General features: G+C 54.7%; 1 protein-coding gene across 1 annotated transcript in view; it reads left to right on the forward strand.

The window, feature by feature from the left end:
• The window catches only part of EMILIN3 (elastin microfibril interfacer 3), a 29,630-nt gene extending 7,351 nt beyond the window's left edge, over nucleotides 1–22,279 (forward strand). The window contains exons 4-7 of the mRNA XM_082359473.1: nucleotides 13,643–17,309; nucleotides 18,591–18,713; nucleotides 19,871–20,094; nucleotides 20,357–22,279. Coding sequence (XP_082215599.1) covers nucleotides 17,143–17,309; nucleotides 18,591–18,713; nucleotides 19,871–20,094; nucleotides 20,357–22,143 — 2,301 coding nt within the window. The 5' untranslated portion in view covers nucleotides 13,643–17,142 and the 3' untranslated portion in view covers nucleotides 22,144–22,279. The remainder of the gene's footprint in view (nucleotides 1–13,642; nucleotides 17,310–18,590; nucleotides 18,714–19,870; nucleotides 20,095–20,356) is intronic.
• Nucleotides 22,280–22,698: the final 419 nt, after the last annotated feature.

Genomic DNA, 22,698 nt, shown 5'->3' on the forward strand with positions numbered 1-22,698 from the left:
GTTAATCAACTTCACCTCCGCGGACAGTGAGGCTAAGCAAGGCCGAGAGTCGTAACCAAGGTCACCCGGCAGCACTGGTGCGACTCGGATTCCCAAGCACATGCCCCCGCAGGCCGCCTTTCTGTGACTGTCCCCCGGGGGCCCCTCTTCAGAGTCAGGGCTGACCAGTAGGAGGCTGGACCACGCTCCCCACCCCACCCTCAGTCGGGGCACAGCTGCCAGGCAGGTGAGTGGCCCAGTGGACAGCGGGAGGCACCGCCAGCTCCTCTCCCATGCCTGGTCCCGCACGTACGTCTGCCTCTCTCCCCCGGGCAGCTCTCCGCTTGGCTCTCAGTGTCCTCCGGGGGCCAATGGGCTTCTTGATTCCAGGCTGCACATCTGGAAGTTGATGCTATTAAAACAAACCCCATTATATAACAAACAGACATCTGGAACCCGTTAACGCCGAGCTTTTAGAAAAAGAAATTGTTTTGGATGTGCTCTCTCCTAAGAATGTGGCAAGGAGCCCTCTCCCTGGCTGTCCAGGAACCTACCGGCCAGGCGGCTCCTCCTGGGCCCGTTTCTCAAGGTATCTCAGGCCAGACCAGAGGTGGGCCCGGGGAAGAGGCGGGGACAGACTCCCCCCCACCGGCCTGGCAGCTTCACCATCTCCTGAGGGCTACGGCCTTGGAATGCTTCTTTCCAATTTCATTCAAATATTTATTCAGCACTTGTGTACCTACTATGTGCTGCTAACTCCATATCATTCACATGCCCACCCTAACACCCACACTGAGCCTAATTTCTCCATGATGGCTCAAGAAAACAGATCATGGACTGCCCTGGGTGCTAAACAGTCATGCTTTAACAACTCTGCACCTCTGCTTCCTTGGATGCGGAGCCTGAACACCTAAGCTAGTCCCCGGAACTCCCTAGCACCTTCAGGCCTCTCCCTGGATTGTCTTCCTCCCCTTCCTCCTTGGACCAGGTGGACTGGGGCTAAAATATTGAGGGGGCATTCATCCACAAATGATGGCATGGGGTTGTGGTAGTTCCCTCTATGAGTGGACCTTGATCTAGCAATGAGGATGCTTTATGAGAAATGTCTGGCTAATATTTTCAAGTGGAAATTTTACTTTTTTAATACTTTTCCCCAATATTTTGTGATGAAAAATTTCAAACATACAGAAAAGTTGAAAGAACTGGACAATGAACACCCACGTGAAACCACCACCTAGATTCTGCAGTTGTTAACACACTGCTGTATCTTTCCATCTATTCACTCATCAGTCAATTGAAAAGCAATCTGCAGGTACCACTATACTAGTCCCCTAAACACTATGCTTGAGTATCATTAACTAGAGATCAATCTTTGTTTTTGGTTTTCTTTGAGGTGAAATTGACATTCAATGAAATGAACAAGTCTGAAGTGTAAGATTCCAGCAAGTCTGACAAAGGCAAATACCTGTGACCCAAACCCCTATTACCATAGACAATTCACCATCAGCCCCAGAATGTTCACCATGGCCCTTCCCAGTCAAGCCCCATGCGTCACTCCTCCCAGAGGCAACCACTATGCAGGTTATTCTCACCGTAGATTAGGTGTTATGGGCTGAACTGTGTTTTCCCAAAATTAATATGTTGAAGCCCTAGCCCCAGGACCTCAGAATGTGGCTGTATTTGGAGGTAGGACCTTTCAGGAGGTGATGAAGGTAAAATGAGGTCATATGGGTGGGCCCTGATCCAGTATAACTGGTGTCCTTAGAAGAAGAGATCAAGACACACATACGCACATGAACGGAAGAAAGACTACATGAGGACACAGGGAGAAGATGGCCATCTACAAGCCAAGGAGAGGCCTCAGAAGGAACCAACCCTGCCCAAACCTTGATCTTGGACTTCTAGCCTCCAGAACTGTAAGAAAATAAATTTCTGTTGTTTAAGCCTCCTAGCCTGTGGCAGTCCTAGCAAGCTAATACATCAGCTTTGCCTTCTCTAGAATTTCATACACTATGTATTCTTTTGTGTCTGCCTTATTTTACCCAGCATAAGGCCTTTGGGATTCATGTATATTGCTACATGAGTCAGTACTGTTTTCCTTTTCGTTGCTGAGTAGTATTCCATTATATAAACATTCTAGTTTGTTTAGCCAGGGCAATTTATTTTTTAATGACAGAAGAATCATTTTATAACGTTTCTCTCTATTGTATGTTCTATATGTCATCCCAGCAACAGAGAAGACATTCCACAGCTAGCCCTACTCAGCAGGGAGCTTTAGAACTATATGCGAAAGTCTAATCATCCTGAAATGTATATAAAACACATTATACATCCTGAAGTGAAAAGATGAGATTAAAGAAGTGGTGCATCATTTTTATCTCAGTGAATGCAGTTTACCTGTTTGGTTAATGACACTGGTTTTGGTGTCGGGGGCTTCGGGTTTGAGTCTTACTTGCTGTGTGACCTTGGGCAAATCACTGAGCCTCACTTTACTCACCCAAGAAATGAGGCTAATGATCCCATCCCTAAGGGTTGCTTGAAGACTGAATGAACTAATGAGCTCAGGGTGTTCCCAGTGGCTGGAAAGAGTAAGGACTCAGGAAGTGTTCCCTGTTGTGATTTGTCCCACTCAGCAGCCGTCAGAGCCAGAACTCTCCCATGATAGGGCAGCAAAAGTAGATTTCTAGGCCACAAAGGGTAGAAAATGAGCTTCTTGCACTGACACATATAATAGCTGAGACCCAGGAGCAGGGTGGTGAAGACCATGTCAATGTCAAATCAACAAGCTGCTGAGATCGATTAGGCTGATGCAATCACCACTGAAGTGATGCTTTCAGAGTTTCATAAAACACACTCTGAATTCTGGGATCCAAAAAGTGCTTCCAGTCTGCGCAAGTCTTACACATGTTTGGCCATTTCTATTTCTTATTTTGTTCTGTCTGAATGGGGCAGTTCAAAAATTTGTTTCACTTGGTCATGATTTTTTCTAGGGAAGTGGAAGTTTAAATCTGATAATCTAGAAACCCATCTTTTATAATAGATTTTAATTGAATATTTTCCTTCTGACCCAGCAGGAGAAATACATAATCCAAATGGCTGTCATTTTATTTTATTTCCGAAGTTCTTTTTCCTCCTGAAAAAAAATTTATTTTTCAACTTTAAAGTCCTTAGGAATTATTTTTTTGGCATAATTTATCCACTCTGCCCCAAGCGGTTTTGAAATGTTCATAATTCCTCTCAGATGATCTTTTCTGGCTTTTAAAGACAAAGAAAATATCTATAGTTTCACTTTGAAGCTCTTGAGAAAAAATTCCTGGGACGCTTACCATGTGGTAAAGGAATTTAAAATAAAAAAGATACATTCGGATTTGGAAACAGGGCTATCAATTGGACCCACTGATTACCTGCAGGATGAGAAGGGTCATTTACCACAACTTCCCACGCCCTCATGGGATCTCAGCGTTGTCCGTCACCCATCACCGCTGCAGGTGTGTTAAAGAAATCCCCTTCCTCCTGCACGTTTCATGAGCACCCCACTTCCAAAGGTTTGCAAAACTCTTTTGGTAGGTACATCATGCTATGCCAAAAACAGAACTGAGAGCATCTGACAGCCTTTCCTTTCCTCACAAAACTTCACTATCACCAGACCCCAAAGATGTACAGAAAAACCCCAAACTTTCTGCTACCGACCAGGGTTCTTGGCCTTCCCCAATCAATAGAAATTGACTAGAGGCCAGACAAGAAGTTCAGGCAAGGCTTTGTTGGGGCCCCTGCTGCAGCAGATGGGAGAGCAAGCAACAGGTTCCCTTGCTTGTTCTCCTCCTGAGGGGAGGCAAGCTTATTTCTTATATGGGGTGAGGGTAGGGGTGTGTCCAGGGGTCGGGCCAGAGGGGTGGCTTCGGTGTTTTGCCCACCCCTTAGAGGGTGGCGTGTGCAGGGGGCATGCGCAGTACCCTGCTTTTGCTCCAGGCTCTTCAAAAGTGGCAGTTGGGTTGTTTGGTCTCTTTGTATCTTTCAGATCCAGAATTTGGCCCAACTGCTCATGCACGCAGTTATTTTTAGTCCCGTACAGCTTCTTTGTATTTTGTTGCTGGAGGAGAGATGTGTCCAGGTGCAAGCACTGCAGCAAAGGGGCCCACGTGCCGGCAAAGGGTCCCAGGTCCCAGCCTGTCTCATTTCCATACCACTCAGTATCCACACACTCAGATGTCCTCTCATAGACCTAGTAGTGCATTTTATTCAAGTCAATTCCATTTGGTTGCTTTTCCTTTTTCTGATATATTTTTATAACGCTGCACAAGATGATCGATCCCAGTCATCTCTTCGACAGCCATGAAACCTGAGAACCTCTCTTTTTTTTTTTTTTTTTTTTGAGAACCTCTCTTTAATTAAACCTCCTGGATTAGGACTGCCCTCCTTCCCAACTCCAAAAGTGCTACTACAGCAGAGCTCAAGGTCAGTCAGCAGCCAGGCCTGGCCAAGAGGGCTGGCGCCCTGCAGGCTGGACGGTAGGGACCCGCAGCAGAGACAGCCTTGGGTGAGAATCAGGTCTGCTTGGTTCCAGGAGAGGGCTTGGATCCACCAGAGAGCCGGGGCCAGCAGCTTTGGGTGCTCCTGGGAGGACCTGAGGAATCCCTCCCTGTCCCTGGGGACACAGAGCACTCCCTGCTGGGGCACCACAAGGCACAGCCAGCCTATCTGTCGGACCTGAGCCCTGGGGGTGATTAGAGCTGCAACAAGGCAAGGGGATAAACTTCCCTCTTGGTACTGCATTGCAGCATCCCGTATGTTTTGGTATGTTGTGTTTTCATTTTTGTTTGTCTCAAGATATTTTTTTAAATTCCCTTTTGATTTCCTGTTTGACCCAATAGTTGTTCAAGAGTGTGTTGTTTGGTTTCCACGTATTAGTGAATTTTTGTTTTCTTACTGTTACTGATTTCTAGTTTCATTCCATTGTGGTCAGAAAAGATGCTTGGGATCATTTCAGATGAATGGATAAAGAAAATGCGGTCTGTTCATACCATGGAATATTATTCAGCCTTTAAAAAGAAGGAAATCCTGCCATTTGAGATTTGGCTGAACCTGGTGGGTATTATGCTAAGTGACACGAGCCAGACAGAGAAGGACAAATACAGTATGATCTCACTTATATGTGGAATCTAAAAATGTTGAACTCAGTAAAGCAGAGAATGGAATGGTGGTTGCCATGGGCTGGGGGGCAAGGCGGGAGATGTTGGTGGAGGGGTGCAAAGTTTCAGTTATACAGGATGAATCAGTTCTGGAGATCGAATGACAGTGTGTGACTATCATGAATAATCTGTATTATATACTTGAAATTCACTAAGAGAGTTGCCCTTAAGTGTTCTCACCACCACCAAAAAAACTGTATGAGGTGATGCATGTGTTAATTAGCTTGATTGTGGTAATCATTTTACAGTGTATACATGCATCAAGATGCCACGCTGTATACCTTAAGTATATACAGTTTCTATCTGTCAGTTATATCTCAGTAAAGCTGGGGAAAATGTGGAACTTAAAAAAATTTATATTGAAGTTTGGGGAAAAAAACAAATACAAAGGGAAAATAGGCACCCGAAGGAAACCAACAGCCAGGAGTAAGAGGCTGCAATTTGCTCAGAATCACAGGAGTCAAACCACAACCTGCACAACAACATGAAAAAGAAAAAACAATAAGAGCATTAAAAAAAATCAGATGTGAAAGAAAATACTTTCTTGAAGTAGGAAACATGATTTTAAATTTAAGACGAGTTGGAGGAGAGGATGAAGACCTGGGAAACCAAATGGAAGAGAGAATGCAGAACACAAAGCAAAAATAGCAAACAAATCATGCAGGGAAAACCCAGAGCCTAGGAGGAGAGAGACCCAGGAGACATCATATGGGAATAATACAAAGCCTAGAAGGAAAAAAGCAACACATGGAGGAGAAACCATAATTTTAAAACGAGAAAGAAATTTTTCCGTGGTTTGAAGACAGACTTGGGTTTGAAAGGGCTCGTGGAGTTCCAGGCAGGAATGATGGAAAAAATCAGACATCTAGGCATAGCCTGGGAAGATTCCTGAATTCCATGATTAAAGGGAAAACTCTTATGAGCTTCCCGAATGAGAGAACAAGTTAAGAGAATCGGCCTGAAACCACACATTTTTAAAGTTAGAAAAGAGAAAAGCATCCTGTGCCAGCCAAGGTGCCCTTTACATACCTGGGATAGAAGAAGCTCAAAGGTCCAGAGACTCTCCCTGGACCCCGTGGAAAATGCCTGACAAAAAAATCTAATCAGGTAATAAAAGAGTCAGTTTGGAGACGAGGTGAAGAAAAGAGGAAGCCATCCATGGTAGCTGAGAACCTACCAATTTATGTATAGTTAGCTCCAAATGGATAATGACAGATGAGATGGAATTTGTAATATAAGCACTAAATAAATTAAAAAACAAAACAAAACAAAACAGAAGAGAGATGCGATAAGACCCATTGCTAACCTACAACTGAAAGTGCTGAATTATCTTGACAAAAGGTAGGAGTTGAGGAGGGGGGAAAGGGCCAGCAAAAGCATTTAAAATATTTCTTATTGGGTGGGGGAGAAGGAAGAAGGAAAAAAGAGACCCTGGGTGGGAGGAATTGATTGGTACTTTGTTGACATATAATAGAAAGTGGTTTTTTTGTTGGTTGGTTTGTTTGTATTTTATGAAAACCAGAAAAGGAAGGGTCAGCACCGTGGAAGGCAACATACAGTAAAGCTTCCAAAATGAGAAAGCAAAAGAGGAAAGACCAGCACCTATTGTCAGTTGTTCCATCTGTTCCTTTTTTTTTAATTAAAAAAAAAAATCTTTTATTATGGAAACTTCTAAACACACACTACAAGAGAGAGACTAAGACAAAGACTCTCCATGGACCCACTCCAGGGTTCAATACTCATTTTTTTTTAAGCTGGGAAAATTTGATTGTCACAAACCCTGTACCATTTCAGTTTTTAATTTTCCCAGCAGTTTATTTAGAATTTGCACACTTTTGTAGAGACTGGCACTCCTCCTCACTGATCAAAAGATTTCTTCTCCTTTAGTTCTTATTCTGATCTCCAAGAACTCCAAAAATACACCGTCAGAAAAAGACAAGGCACAGTCTTTTCCTGGTAAACATTTTAGCTTCTTCAAGATTGACTTTTTTATGGCAGAAAACTGGCAAACACAAAATGCTAAATCTTTCTGATTTCCAAGATTTAAAAATCCTGAAGTTTGCACAAAACTTGTGGATTTTTTTGACAGGCTATATTAACCAGTGTTTACCTTCATTCACTAAGTAAGTGACACTTGGCTTGGAATGGTATCAATCACTCGATTTTGGTGCTAGGTGTTAATGATTCTGGAAAACTCTGTACCATCACTTAACTCCCTGGATAGCCTCTAGATCCTTGGTGGAAAATGACAACAGACTGCCCTTAAAATAATCACAATTACCAAGAAAGGAACCACAGCCAACGTTGGTTAAGATGTCAAAAACTGAAGAAGAATGAAACATGTTTGCAAGCACAGAGATAGACAGGCCAGGCGGGTGGGTAGGTTGATGACACCAGCCAGGTAGGAAGGGCCACGGAAATGCCAGCACCAGTTGGGTTGTTGCCAAACGTTCTTATTTTCCTTTGTTTTTTCTTTTCTTTCAAGTTGAAAACCTGTGGGGTTTTTTGTTTTTTTTTTTACATTGCCACAAAACGTATAGCAAAGCCGTGTTTAATAATTTACACACCTGGTTTCAGGTACTTTTTGAAGGCGCTGTCATGTTTCTGCTGATTCTAAGTTTGTTTTCCTCTGGGAACCTGGGTGAGGGAGCACCCAACCTTTAGGCCCTCAGGTCCCCCCTCCCCAGATCTGCACACACAGCCCGGGATAAGCCCTATAAGCCTCGGTTTGGGCCCCGCCCTCCAGCTGTGGAGGGCTGTGGTTGGTGGAAAGTCACTGGGGCCTGGCGGCCACTGCACACCCTGTGATCCAGACTCGCCAGGGCCCTTTCCTTGCTGCCCTTCCTCAAGCCTGCACTTCTCCTTGGCCCCGTCTAAACATCCCTCCATCCTCACCCCAAATCCAGGGGGAGAACCTCACCTGCCATTTAGCACAAGGAGCCCCTCCGCCTCTCCCCGTTGCACGTGCAGGTACCCTGCTTCCCGCACCTTCCTGGTCCTCCTCCTCTTCCATCCTCTTCCCTTGGGCCTGGCTCCTGTCCCTTTGGGGACCTTGCTTCCCTTTCTCTGGGCCTCCAACCTCTCCCTCTCCCTGGCTCCTTCTCCTCACCTAGAAACATGCCTAGCTCCTGATCAGAACCCCCAGCCGCCTCTGGACCTTCTCTGGACTCACTCGTCCATCTGCCTTTGCCTCCCCGCACCCTCCTTCCCCCACAGGCACCGTCTCCACTCCTCACCCCTTCATTCTGTTTCAGCCCAGCTTGGTCCAGGCCAAGGGCCCCACTGCCCTCTCATTTGGTCAGGAAAGCCAAGCCCTCACCTGTTGCTATTCTGAGTCTCCTTCTGAAGATGTCTCCCCTCCTGGTCTCAGCTGGCATCTCTCCCCACTCCCCACTCCCAAGTCCCTTCTGCTCCTCTGCCCTCATCTTTCTTATCTCCTTCACTGACTCTTGTTCCTCGGTTTTTACCTTAAACGTCCCAGCTTTCTTTTCACACCACACAGACTCCCTTGGAGAGGGATCTCTTCATTCCCATGGTCTTAACTTTTGCCAATAGTTAACTTCTCTCCAGTTTCGGACAAACCAGATCAGGCAGGTTATGAACCTTCAATTTGTTTTTGTTATGAAAACTTTTTCATGGCCGGTGGGAGTCTTCATTTCCCCCTGTATTAGGAGCCATCAGCCCCTTCCAGGGAGGGTGCCCCTCCCCAGGACAGAGTGTAGCCATCTCCTACCTCCTCCTGGACCTTGGGTGTCTAAAGTATGAGCCCTCCAAGTGGGGGAAACCACTTTTTCTGTTGCTGACAATTTGGGTTCTGGATATGATGGGCAATCATGGCTCTTCCTTATTATGGGAAAAGGAGAAGGAAGTTTGGGGAGGAGAGAGGGAGGGAGAGACTCGGGGGGAGATGGGGGGAGAGGGGAAAGGATGGGGACACAGTGACCCGAAGCAGAAAGGGTGGGTGGTGGTAGAGCAGTTGCCTGGGAGGTGCCAGCTCAGTGGAACAAAGGGCGGCTCGGGGCCTCAGCCAGCTGCCCAGGTAGAAAGAACCCTCACGACCTCTGACCTGGTGCCCTCCCCCCCAATATCTGGGAGGCATGAGGTCCCCAGGACCACTAATTGGCCACCATCCATGTGGGATGGTGTGTATGGGGGGGCTCTGATCTTTCCCTAGAAGCACACAGCCCCCCACCTCAGCTGGGAAGGAGCAATGGACAAACAGGACACCCAGCTCCTCCAGGGCACCTGCAGGCACCTCCAAGTCAATGTGACCGCCCTCCACACTTTTGTCTCCTCTCTTTCCCTGTCACAGCAAAAAAGGTCCCCAAGCTGGAAAACTGGAGCCCTCCTGGAGCCCCTCAAAAGTCACTGAGGCTCCCTGTTCTCCTCCTAATCCTCCCGGACACTTTCCACTCCCTTCCATCCTTTTTTTTTTTTTTTTTTCCTTTTTTTTTTTTGGCTGCATTGGGTCTTCATTGCTGCGCGCGGGCTTTCTGTAGTTGTGGCGAGCGGGGGCGACTCTTCATTGAGGTGCGCAGGCTTCTCATTGTGGTGGCTTCTCTTGTTACAGAGCACGGGCTTTAGGCACGCGGGCTCAGTAGTTGTGGCTCACAGGCTTAGTTGCTCTGCGGCATGTGGGATCTTCCCGGGCCAGGGATAGAGCCCGTGTCCCCTGCATTGGCAGGCGGATTCTTAACCACTGCGCCACCAGGGAGGTCCCTCCCTTCCACACTTGACTGCATGCAGCAGTTCCGGCCTGCGCCCTTGGTGCCGGCACAGCCTGCTGCCCTGTCCCCCTCCCATCACCCACCCGGGGACTCCATGGCCGGTAGCTGAGGGGGACAGAGGGAGGCATGGGAGGAGGAGGTGTGAGGGAAGGGGCCTGCAATTGCAGACGCACTCAGTAATGGACCACATGGGCAGTGATGAGACGCAGCAGGGGAGGAGGGTGCCCTGATCCCAGCACAGCCCCCGGGTGGGGGAGGGGAGGGAGGGATAAAGTCCCACCGTGGGAGCCTCCTGCCTGGCCTTTCCCAAAGGAACTGGGGCTGCCGGCCAACATCAGTGCAGCCAGGAATGTGGGAGCCCCTGGCTTCGGAGGCTCAACCTGGGGAAGGCCCTGCTGGTCACATGGTGGGTGGCAAGAGCAGGTGTGTGGGCCGCTCTGGCTGGGGGTCAGAGAGGTCAGACCCTGGCTGGAAGCCCTTTGAATAGATGCCAGATGTATTGTCTAGCACTAAGTGTGAAACGGCAGGGAGACAGAGCCTGGGACCTCGCAGGGGTGCTGGCCCATGACTCTGACCTTGGCCCTGACCCAGCTCTCCAGCCAGCTCTTGGAAGCCTGGTAACTCTCCCTCCAAATGCCTGTCCTCTCTCACCCTCAGCATCTCTTGCCTGGACCACCAGCCAGTGTACCCTCCTCATGGCTACAGGGGGACCCACAGTTCATCCACTCAGCAAACACAGGCAGGAGGTGGCGCCTGCATCACGGACTATCTCTTGGGAGGGCAGCTCGATGCAGAAAGACAATGACCGTGGCACACAGGAAGTGGCAGGCGAGTTGGATTCACAGGGTGAAGACCAAGCATCTCCATGCACCACCCCCAAGCCTTCAGCCTGAAAACGGCCCTCCCCATCCCAGAAACATCCCCTCCAGAGAGCCCCGCTCTCATTGGGGCTCACGTCCCACAAGGGATTCTCTTGCCCCTCCCCCTCCCCAGGTCCCTCTCCTGACCTCCCCGCCAACCCCCAGGCTTCTCCGGACTCTCAGCCACCTCTGCCTCTCAGTCCCAGGTGCCTTGAGCACAGAGCCTGGGGCCCACCTGTCTGTGCTTCCAGCAGGGAGCCGGTGCGCGGCAGAAGTCCCCGAGCATTAGGAGTTAAGGCAAAGAAGGTCTGAGCTCAGGGCAGTGTCTGGGTAGAGGTCAGGTTCTGCCTACCCAAGCGTGAGTTTTCCATGGCAACGACCACCCCTCCCACCCCCGCCTGGTGAGGGTAGCCCCTTCCTCCCCGGCCTGGCTCGGCTGCTCTTCACCCGCGCACCCCATGCCTGCCTCCTCTGTAAGCAGTGGTAATCCCGTGTGGTTTTTACTCTGGTGTCCATGAATAGGAGAGAGAGGAAAGCAGGCGAGTCTTCCCAGGGCCTTGCACCCGCCCCTCCAGCGGGAGCGGCTCCCGGGCGCCTGCTGGAAGCAGGCCAGTTTGCCATGCGCTCCCCTCAGCGCCTGCCTGCGCCGAGGCCTCCCGCCCAGGACCGCCTGGCTGTGGCTGCCCTGAGGCCGCACGGGGACTGCAGACCCCTGCCCAGCGCAGCTCGGGACACCCTCCTCTCTCCCCACACTTGACCACACGTGGTCACCCAGCCCCACCCTAATGTGCCGTCTGACGTCTGGTGTGCCTGGCACCTTCCAGAATCCTCCCCACACCCACAGACGGCTACCAAGGCCTGTCAGCTCTCTGTCCTGAAAGCCTTTGGGATTCACCCCGTTCCCCCCACCCAATCCCCCTCCCCATCCCTGTCAGCCTGGTGGTTGAATGTTGCAGGCGCTGCCTCCCTGGCACCCTGCCTGCTCAGAGCAGTGGTAGCCAAGGGACATTTTTGGAGGCAGTTCTGTATGTGTCGTTCCCCTGCCGTAAAGTCCAGACTCTTCGGAGGGGATTCAAGGCCCCTCTTTTCTGGCGCCTGTCAGTCTCTCTTGGGGCCAGGCCCCCCCGCTGGAGCTCTGCCGGGCTCCTCAAACCCGCAGGCTGTCTCCTGCCCCCAGGCCTTGCACATGCTGCGCCCGCCACCTGGATGCTTTCTCCCCACAGTTGATCTCTAGTGGTGGTTGTCTGTGGAGATGTCTCTGATCCTTTCTCCCAACTCTGGTCACTTCTTCCTCTGCGATCCCATACCTTGCTGTGGTCCGTGACATAATGAGTATCGCATTCATTATCCTTCTCTGATTGCAGGGCTGTCTCCCTGTCTTGGGTTGGGTTTCCCAGAAGCACAGCTGGAAATAGGGATTCAGGAACATGAGATTTATGAAGGGAGGCCTCCCAGGAGAAATGCATATGGGAGGGAGGGAGGGAGGGAGGGAGGGAGGGAAGCAGGAGAGGGAAGGGGCAGAGCAAGAATGGGATCCCAGGTGGAGTCTAGATGTGGCCTGATTGGGGGGCAGGGGTGCTCTGGGATATAACCACACTGCTGGACTGTCCCCTTGAGGTGAGGAGGGCAGCCCGTCATATCCCTGTATCAGCCAGTCACTGGCTGTGGGATGGGAGGGTTTGGAACTTCCCAGGGGAGGCGGCTCTCATTAGCCAATAGCAATCCGCAGGAGGGGCAGCTGTGGGCATTAGGCATTAGCAGTGGGGGGTGGGGGGTGGGGATTTTGAGTGCACTGGCCAGGGACAGGGGGTCTGGCAGGGTACCACCAGCATCCACCACACCCCCTGTCAAGTGGGACCTTTGACAGATTCTGAATGAACGAGGAGTATGTGGATTCTTGACCCATCCAACCCTGACCTTCCCCAAGCCCACAGCTGCGATGTTGTCCTTGGAGGTCCTGCATTTCAGTGAGTGAAAGAAGCCCAGACATCCACCACCCAGGGAAGGACTCTGAGCCCGGCCCCAGGTGTCTCTTATGTGCCTGGCTGTGCAGATGGGACCTTTAGCCAATGTTCTCAATTAGTCCTCGTAGTCGACCATTTTACAGATGAGAAGACAGAGGCTCAGAGGGGTGAAGTGCCTCCATGAAGGTCATGGGACTTGTGACTGGAGGTCTGATTGACTCCTTCCGCCAGTGTGTGAAAGGCCTCAGAGCTGAGCCCCTCCTGCCCACCATAAGAGACTAGTCCTGGGTCATCTCTCAGCCCCACAGCCTGGCTCAGCTAAACCCAGGATCCCCAAGGGCCACATCTGGCATTTGCAATGGTTGGGAGGCCCACACATGTATTTTGCATATTATTTGCATAATGATCACATCTGGTTTGCATGTGTCCATGCTGAGGGCCCGTCAGCGCTGCACAGTTTTTAAGTTGCTTCTAAGCAACTCTCATAAGTCCATCACCCGGGCTTTACTGAGTCCAATTTCCCGATTTCTGGACTCTCTCTCAGGCACTCACCTTGGGGCTGCATATCTACCCACTCCAGGTCCCAGAGAGGCCATGCTTCTGCCCAGCTGGAAGGGGCCACTCCAAACCCCTGCTCTGAAACGCATGTGGATTTGACAGTAACCTCTTTTGAAGGTGTGGGTGTAATCAAAATGCTAGCTGGGCTTTGAGCACGCTAACGTTTATGTTGAGGAGAGAGTGGGCCCGGGTAGAGCCTTGCTACACAGCACTTCCAAAGGTGCCTCACGTGCGGGAAGGCTGAGCTGCACAGGTGGCTCGGGGAAGGGGGAGGTGTGCTTCTCCCAGTGGCAGGGGCTCATCTGCGATGGGAAGGGCTTGTGCCAGAAAGTCAGCCGTTTCAGTGCTATTTCTGTCTCTTTCAGAGGAGCGACATTCCAGAAAATTTTGTGAGGCTCTCAATGATCTTATGTGGTAGGGCCTCAATGAAAAAGGAGAACACATCCTGGAGCAGGTGGATGGAGCCCGGAGAGGGGAGAGGAACCGCCTCGGATTCTGAGAAGTGCGTGGAGGCAGGCAATGGGATGCCAGGCTCCACAGGAGCTATGTGTGAACGCACCATCTGTCTCACTGCAGCTTCCTGGGATCCATTCTCTCGTCTTCTCTGCTCTTAGGACGCAGTTCTTCCTACTGCCCCTGGGAGCCGGTGGAAGAAGGAAGGAAGCTCCGGAGTCTGGCAGACGTGCCCACTTATGATCGCCCCCCTGAACCCTAAATGCAAGACTACACTCATTCCTGTCCAGGTTTATCTTGTCATCCTGATGGCATCCTCCATTTTTTCCTGAAGAGAGAGGTGGCACATCTGTCACCAGGGGCTAAGGAAAGTTGGGAAAATCTGCTTCTGCACGTGTCTGGAAGTGGACTGGGGTAGACAGGCTGCGTCTGGATATGGCTGTGCACGTCCCTGGGAACAGAAAGCCTGATCCTGTGTGTGGCCCCTCAGCCCACCTCCATCCAGGTGCGGAAACTCCAGCCCGAGTGGGGGGAGGACACAGCCATCTGTCTTCCTCCCTTGCCTCTGGCCTCCCTAGGTTTCCTGTCTGGCAGATGCAAAGTGGCCTCATCATCTGCGGTGGGGGGGACCCCAGCCGCTGGCTGGATACAGCCAAGACCCCGAGCATCTCCTCCACCCATGTCCTCCTCCCCTACCAGGATGTGGCCCCAAGTGCTGGCTCCCGAAACTGTTCCAGTTAGAGAGGGAGCATGGTGTTTGATGTCAACCACCTGGGGAAGGGGGAAGCAGGGTCCATCTGTCCTCTCGGCCCTTTGTTATGTGGGCTTTTCCAAGTTCAGACAAGGCCCAGCCTCCTCCCTCTGAGTTGTGGGTCCCACATCTGGGTTGAGGAAGGGAGTGAAAGGAAGGGGTGGGACCCCTTGGAAAAGGATCAGAGCTCTGGGGCAGGGAGGTGGGGAGATTTTTCCAGAGCCAGATGGGCAGTGCTGCCAGGCAGTCAGAACCCAGCCTAGGGGGAAGAGCCAGGCTCCACTCATCTTCCACTCAGATGTCTCTCACTTTCTGAGAAGTAGAAATTCAGTGGCTACAAGATCAAGGTCATGTTATGGATACTGTGTATCTTGCCCAGCGAGATGGACATCTTTGTTAAAGTCTGGAGCACATTGGGGGGATTTGTGGCGGAGGATGAAGGCTGTCTTAGGCATCATTTGCTGGGATCAGAAACCCACTGGAGCTGGCTCAAGTGAAGTGGGTTATTGGAAGCAGACAGAGGAAGCCAGTCACCAAATGGCAACTCACCGTACTTCCCCCTGAGTACATAGCCCCTCCACTCTGCCCCATTCTCCTCCCGCAAGCTCTCTTCCTCAGCTTCCCTATAACTCCCGCGGAGCTATGGCTACAGGGTGCCCTGGCCTGTCCTCTCACTACCCCTCAGGGACCCTGTAGTGGGTTGAATGGCGTTCCCGCAAAATCCATGTCCACCTAGAACCTTAGAATAGGACCTTATTTGGAAATAGGGTCTCTGAAGATGTAATTACTTAAGATGAGGTCAGACTGGATTAGACTGGGACCTAAATTCAATGACAGGTGACCTCGTAGGAGGAGAGGACCCAGAGACACAGAGAGATGAGGGCCTTGTGAAGAAGGCCATGTAGAGACAAGAGAGAAGGCCACGTGAAGACAGAAACAGACATTGGGAGATGCAGCTACAAGCCAAAGAGTGCCAAGGATGCCAGAAGCCACCAGAAGCTGCAAGAGGCCAGGAAGGAATCTTCCCTGTGGCCCTGCTGGCACCTTGATTTCAGACTTTTAGCCTCTAGGATTGTGGAAGAATAAATTTCTGTTGTTTGAAGCCACTATATTTGTAGTAATTTGTTACAGCAGCCCTAGGAAACAAATAGAGTCTCCACCTGGAAGCCGGATCACCCTCAGCCTCTGCGTTTCAATTTCAAAGCCCAGGAGAGAGAACAATTGGCCTGCTTGGCTCAGGTGTGTGCCGGCTCCACCCCGCTCCAAGACCCGCGAGCCAGCATGGCTGGGAGAGGGCAGGGGCGCAGATGTGGGCTTCAGATCTGCCCTAGTCCAGCACCACTGATAGCATCGCTTTCCCCAAAGGGTGTGAATTCACATCTCAAAGTCCGGTTGGAGAGAGGCCTCTCCAGGTGTGCCTCAAGGTTCTGTGCCTTCTGCACACCTATCTTTACTTGGGGAAAGACACAGGTGGCTGTGATCACCTGTGTGGATGAGACCAAGCCAGGAAGACGTGGCAGTCTGTTGGAGGACAGAAGCAGGATTCAAAAGGCTTTTTGCAGCTTAGAAAGCTAACAAGATGACATTGAACGAGGATGGCTGTAAAGGTCAACTCTTGGGTTCCAAGAGTCAGTTTCACAAGGGAAATATGGAGGAAGCCTGACTTAACAGCAACTCCTTGTGAGAAAGACCTAAAGGTTTTCTTTGACCAGACGCTGAAAATGGGCCAGTGCTGCAGTCCAGCCTGCTAAGAGCTTTAGTAGCACAAGGAGAAGCAGAGCACCTTTGGCTGGGCTGGAGGGGTGACGCGCGTTCAGGACTCCGTGCAGCCAGAGACCTGGGAGAGACAGAGATAAGATGCACTCCACCAGGAAACCAGAAGGACAGCCTGGCCACCAGACTGGGTTGCGGAGGATTCGCGAGCAGAGAGGGGTTAAGATGTCCGGGGAGGGATAGGCAGAGTTATCAGTTGTCCTGGGCACCTCGGGACAATGACGCTGCGGGGAGGCAGAGCTAGCCAACAGGGACGATCTGGGGCCTATTCCAAGGAAGTGGCTGCGAAGGTGTTGCTGGCGCGTCCCCAAACACGGTCATCTCAGCTTCAGAGCCCTGGACCGCGGTCCCCGGGCGCACACGGGTTTTTAAGAGCAGTGTGTCCCGCGGGTGGGCGCTCTTAGACGGCCCCGCGTCCAGGCCGACCCCAGGGTTCTGGCTCTGCTTCTCGCCCGGGTGCACGCGGGAGACAGCGGCGGATGGGTGTGTTTGGGGGGCCTCCCGGGGCGCGACGGCCTGCGCCCCTGCCACCACGGGGCTGCTCTCTTCTTAACCTCTCGCTTGCAGGCGGCCCCTCGGGCGTCAGCTCGGAGCTGGGGCGGGGGGCCGGCGGCGGAGAGGGGGCCGGCGGAGGAGAGCGACGCGGCCCCAAGTTTATGCTAATCCGCGCAGAGCCCGCCTCCCGCCTCCCCTCGGCGGCCCCAGGCGCGAGCAGCGCCGGCCACTCGGCGGGACGCAGCCGCCGCGAAGCGCCAGGCGGCCGGGCCAGCGAGCTCCGGGGGCCGCGACCGGCGGCGGGACCCGGGCGGGCGAGCGGCGGGGCGGCGGGCGCACACCCGGCGGGACACACTGGCCCGCGTGGGGCCAGGTGGAGACCCGGGGGCCGCGATGGGTCGCCGCCGCCTGCCGGTCTGGCTGTGCGCCGTCGCGGCGCTGCTCTCGGGGGCGCAGGCCAAGGGCACCCCGCTCCTCGCGCGGCCCGCGCCGCCCGGTGCCTCCCGCTACAGCCTCTACACGACGGGATGGCGCCCGCGGCTGCGCCCGGGGCCGCACAAGTAAGCGCGGGCCGCGCCGCGGGCGGGAAGCGGGAGGGATGGGCCCGGGCGGCGCTCCCACCTGCCCCGGTCGCGCGCGGGGGCCCCGGGCACCCCAGGGCGAGCCCCCGCCCGGGCGGGCGCCCCACGCTCCGGGTGGCTGCGGGGCTGGCGAAGAAAAAGAAGCCGACGGGGCCTGGCGCGGCGGCTGGGGTACTGGCAGTGCCCGCGGAAACCTTTCCAGCGAAGTAACATTTTCCAGCTGCGCTGTGTGCAGACTCCGGGCGCTGTGGACCAGGTGGAGGGAGAGGAGGGAGGGCGGGCGGTCCGCGACGCGGAGCATGCGGGGCCACCCCCATCCCGTGCCAGGGCCTCTCATCTCTCCCCTGCCCCGCCAGGTAGGAGATGGAGGCCGTGCGCCCGGCGGCTCGACCCCTCCCGTGCTCAGCCTGGACCCCTGCGACCCTTTGGGAGGCCCAACGTAGCTGGGCCGGAGAGCCGGTGGGGGCTCCTGGGTCCTGGGCCCGTGTTGTGGCTCCAGAGCCCAATAGCAGTCCACAGGTGGTCAGCTTATGCCAGGCAGCAGCCTCCCTAGCCCTTGTGTCCTCCCCTGCCTCAGCTTCTGATCTTTAGTAGCTTCAGGTGAGTTAGGGCCTCTGCCTGGGGTGCTAGCTGAATGTGAACTCTAGCTGAGTTTGAGAGGTATTATAGGAGGAGTGTACCCAGCCCATGGCTGACACTCAGTAGGCCTGGGCACATCAGAGCAGGCTTCCTGGAGGAGGTGGTACAAAAAGTGATCTGAGAGGGAGCAACCAGAAGCAAAGGCAGGGGTGGGAAAATTACAGGGTGGGATGTATTTTCCCAGGAGTCAGTCGGGAGGAAAGATGAGAAGTGTGGTCTCAAAGGCAGTATGTTGGGCTCTCAGAAGTTTCAATGCCGAGATGAGGAGTTGAGAGCCAGTGAAGGAGTTGGAGGAGGGTGGGGAGTGTGGCAAGGCTCTTGAGGGGAATCCAGGGTGGGCCTCTTCCCCAGGCAGGGAGGCAGCTGCACTGGGCTCCTGGTTCAGTACAGCACTTACTTAGCCCAGTGACCAGCCCACTGGCGAGGCTGGGATTGGAGAGACCAGCAGTGGGGCAGGACCCCAGGCCAAGGGCTCTGGATCCCGGGAACAAGAAGAAGGAGCAGAGGAGAGATGGGAGTCTGGTCTCCTTCCTAGGCCCACAGCTTGGGGAGGGGAGGAGTAGAAGCCTCAGTGGGCCTGGCACAGGCCAGATATTCCAAGGATGCCATTTCCCCCTGCAGGGCCCTCTGTGCCTACATTGTACACAGGAATGTGACCTGTGTCCTACAGGAGGGAGCGGAGAACTACATAAAGGCTGAATACCGGCAGTGTGGATGGGGGCCCAAGTGCCCCGGGACAGTCACGTGAGTGCACCCCCATCCCACCGACTCAGGATCCCTGGGCATAAGCCCCAGGCCTGCCTTCAGCTGAGGGTAGCAGCCAGCTCCACAAGGGTTATAACTCCTTGGACTCCAAAGAGCCTACCCCTGCCCCAACACAGGCCATTTGGAGGGGGCCGGGGGGCGAGCCAGGGCAGGCTCGGTTGGAGCCCCCAAGGGGACCCAGGGGAGAAGCAGCGCAAGGCAAGGAAGAAGCAGCAGAGGCAAGGGGGGGTGGCTGGGGGCAGGGGAGAGCAGAGGGTCACACCAGCAATGGTTGATCCCTGGGTAGACTCAGGGAGGGTTGTGGTGACCGTGGAGAAGGCAGGCCAAGGGTGAGAGGAGGGAAGCCAGATTTCTGGGGCTTCAGCCAGACAGGTGGGCTGTGAGGACGTGTTGCATGCAGGTGTGATGCACATGTCTGTACTTGGAGACGTTCAAACATGTGCCTGAAAACAGACCTGTTTATTCCCATGTGTCAGTGGGTAAACAGGTACACGGCTGAACAGGGGAGGGAGTACATGTGGTGAGCGCTGCTCTGCACCCCTGGGCCCTCCCCGCTGTGCTCAAAATCAGAGGTGCCATTGCGCCAGCTTCTAGGACCAGAGCTGAATTCCCAGAGTAGGCCAGGAAGGAGGGGAAAGAACTAAGTGGCCCCCAGGTAGGGAGTGGCCCCCAGGCAGTGTGAAGGGCTGCCTGCCCCAGCTCCAGTGCTGTACCCCTCATCCACCCAGAGGGAGGGGCAGGGGTTTTGTCAAAAGTTTTCAAGGTACCCCCAAAGCCAGAGTGGAATTTCTGATGGCAGTATGAGCCAAAGGGTGTCCAAGTGGTCTTGGGAGTCTTGAGGCTAAATTCCCACTAGCCTTTCCCCAAGCAAACAAGATGGGGCAGGGCTTCTACCTGCCCCCTCCCCTAACGCATCTCTGAGCCTCCGCAAGGCCTACTTCCACCCCACCGCCTGTCACCTTAAGCACAGAAGAAGGAAAAATGCTGGTGGTGTAGTGAAGCTGGGAGACATCTAGACCTTCTGCCAATGTCTGGAGTGGCCCTGGACCCCAGCCAGGGGGCAAGGTCACTCGCCAGGAGGCAGGAGCCTCAGCCCACAGGTACAGAGCCCTGCCCTCTGCCCGCCCCTGGCCCAGGTACCGCACAGTGCTCAGACCCAAATACAAGGTGGGCTACAAGACAGTGACGGACCTCGCCTGGCGTTGCTGCCCCGGCCTCGCTGGAGAAGGCTGCCCCGAGCATCTCACAGACCATGCGGCCACCCCACCTCAGCCGGAGCCTGAGCCCCAGGTTCCCTCGGGGCAGGTGGGCCCAGGCCCCAGGCCCCTTCCTTCTAGCAGAGCAGCCTCGAGCCCCCACGGTGAGTCTGCCCATGGAGACCCTCGCCAAGGTGATCGGTTTCTGGGGACTGACACAAGCTGGCTGAGCCCGATCAGGGCTGGGGAGGGTGCATCTCATGCTGGACGTGAGGGTGAGCCCCCAGAGCCCCCTCCCACAGCTGGGGGAACCATACCCAGCAAGGTTGGCTCAGACCAGAAAACCTCTCAGGTGGCCCGGCAACAGGACAAGCTGAGAGAGCCAGGCCAGTGATGACCCTGGGGTTCTCTCCTCCTCTTTCCCAGGAAGGAAAGGCCCAGGGCTGTTTGGTGAACGGCTGGAACGCCTGGAAGGTGATGTCCAGCGCCTGGCACAAGCATATGGTACCCTCAGGGGCCTGGTGGCCAGCCACGAAGACCCCAACAGGGTGACTGGTGGCCCCAGTGCTCCTGCTGCCCCTGTGGGCTTCGGGGTCATCCCCGAGGGGTTTGTGAACCCCAGAGACAGAGCTGGAGGACCACTCACTCCTCCTCTGGATGAGATCCTGAGCAAGGTGACAGAGGTGAGCAGCACACTCCGGACCAAGGTGCAGCTGCTGGACGAGGTGCATGGACTGGCCCTCGGCCACGAGGCTCACCTGCAGCGGCTGCGGGAGGCCCCCCCGTCTCCGCTCACCTCCCTGGTGCTGCTGGACGAGTATGTGGACCGACGGCTGCACCGACTCTGGGGGAGCCTGCTGGATGGCTTCGAGCAGAAGCTGCAGGGTGTCCAGAGTGCGTGCGACCTACGGGTGCAGGAGGTGCGGCAGCAGTTGGAGGAGGGCCAGGCGGCCAGCCAGAGGCTGCACCAGAGCCTGGATGGCCGGGAGCTGGCCCTGCGCCGGGAGCTCTCACAGCTGGGTACCCGGCTGCAGGGCTTGGGCGTGGCTGGCAGGGGCAGCTGCTGTGGCCAGCTGGCCTTGATCAGTACCCGCGTGGACAGCCTCGAGAGGAAGCTGCAGGCAGTGACCGAGGCCCAGAGGGGCCACAGCCCCCCCGACGGGAATGACCTCACGCGGCTCTCTGCTGCCATGCTCGAGGGGGGCGTGGATGGGCTGCTGGAGGGCTTGGAGACCGTCAACGGCACAGAGGGTGGAGCCAGGGGCTGCTGTCTGGGGATGGAGGAGGGGGGCTGGGGTGTGCGTGGCTTCCACACCACGCTGGAAGAGCGCGTGCAGAGGCTGGAGGAACGCCTGCTGACGCTGGCTGGGGAGCCGAGCCACGATAGCGCTCCTCCAGGCAGATCGGCTCGGCCCCTCGTGCAGACGGAGCTGGCCGTGCTGGAACAACGGCTGCTTTCACTGGAGGCCTCGTGTACCCCTAGGACCACCTCAGCCATCCTGGACAATCTCGTGGCCGAAGTGAAGGCCTGGCAGAGCCGGAGCGAGGCCCTCCTACGCCAGGTGGCCAGCCATGCGGCCCTGCTCCAGCAGCTCAATGGCACCGTGGCTGAGGTCCAGGGGCAGCTGGCAGAAGCAACGGGCGGCTCCCTCCAAGGCGAGATCACCCTGCTCAAGGTCAATCTGAACTCTGTGAGCAAGTCACTCACGGGCCTCAGTGACTCTGTCAGCCAGTATTCTGATGCCCTCTTGGCCGCCAACACATCCCTGGATGAGCGGGAACGCAAGGTGGAGGCTGAGGTCCACGCCATCCAGGAGCAGGTCAGCAGCCAAGGCTCGTGGCTTCGGGCCGGCCACAGGCAGGTCCTGAGCCTGCGGGGGCAGCTGGAGCAACTCAAGGCCGGCGTGGCCAGTGTGGCTGGCGGGCTGAGCCGCTGCCAGGACACAGCCCAGGAACTGCAGCTCGCGGTGGGCCACTTCGACCAGAGGGTGGCGCAAGTGGAAGGTACCTGTGGGAGGCTGGGCCTGCTGGCTGCGGGCCTGGACAGCTTGGCGGCTGAGTCCCTTGGGCCCAGGGAGGGCCTGTGGGACCACGTGGACCAGCTGAACCGCACGCTGGCCCAGCACGCAAAGGACATTGCCCGCCTCCGGGATGACCTGCTGGACTGCCGGGCCCAGCTGGCCGAGCAGGTCCGGGCAGGGCAGGCCGACTAGGTGGGCTGGACAGGCCAACCCCCAGATCCCGCCAACCCTGGGCACCCTCCCCCAGAGCCCAGCCTTGCCTAGCAGTGCCTCCCAGCCTCCCCTGGCCAGCGCGGATGCCATTTCAGAGGGCCCTGAGGGAACAGTGTTGGTCCAGCTCCACCTGACTGTCCAGGCACCAGTATCCACGCTTGGTGCTGCACCAACTGGGCAATTCAGGATCGCGGTCAAGGCCAGTACGTCGTGCCTGCAGGCCGGGGTGGCCCCAAGAGACCGCACCATCCACGGTCTGTAAATTGCTGTTCTGCAGACACACCAGTTAGCATCTGTGCAGACCTTCAGGTCCCTTCTCAGACAGCAGTCTCTCTGCATCTCCCTTTGCCCATGGACAACAGCTCCAAGCCCTTAGAGGCTTCTGGTCACCCTGTCCCCTTGGCTTCTCAGCCACCTGGGCTTGGTTTCTTCGGGAAGGTAGTGCTCACTGGCACTGTCCTCCCACCTGGCAGCTTCAAGGATGCTGTTTCTGAACTAAGGACCAGAGGTTTCCACCACCCTACAGGTCCTTCA

Source organism: Balaenoptera borealis (genome assembly GCF_965194805.1).
Source record: "Balaenoptera borealis genome assembly, chromosome: 16".
NCBI classification, from domain to species: domain Eukaryota; kingdom Metazoa; phylum Chordata; class Mammalia; order Artiodactyla; family Balaenopteridae; genus Balaenoptera; species Balaenoptera borealis.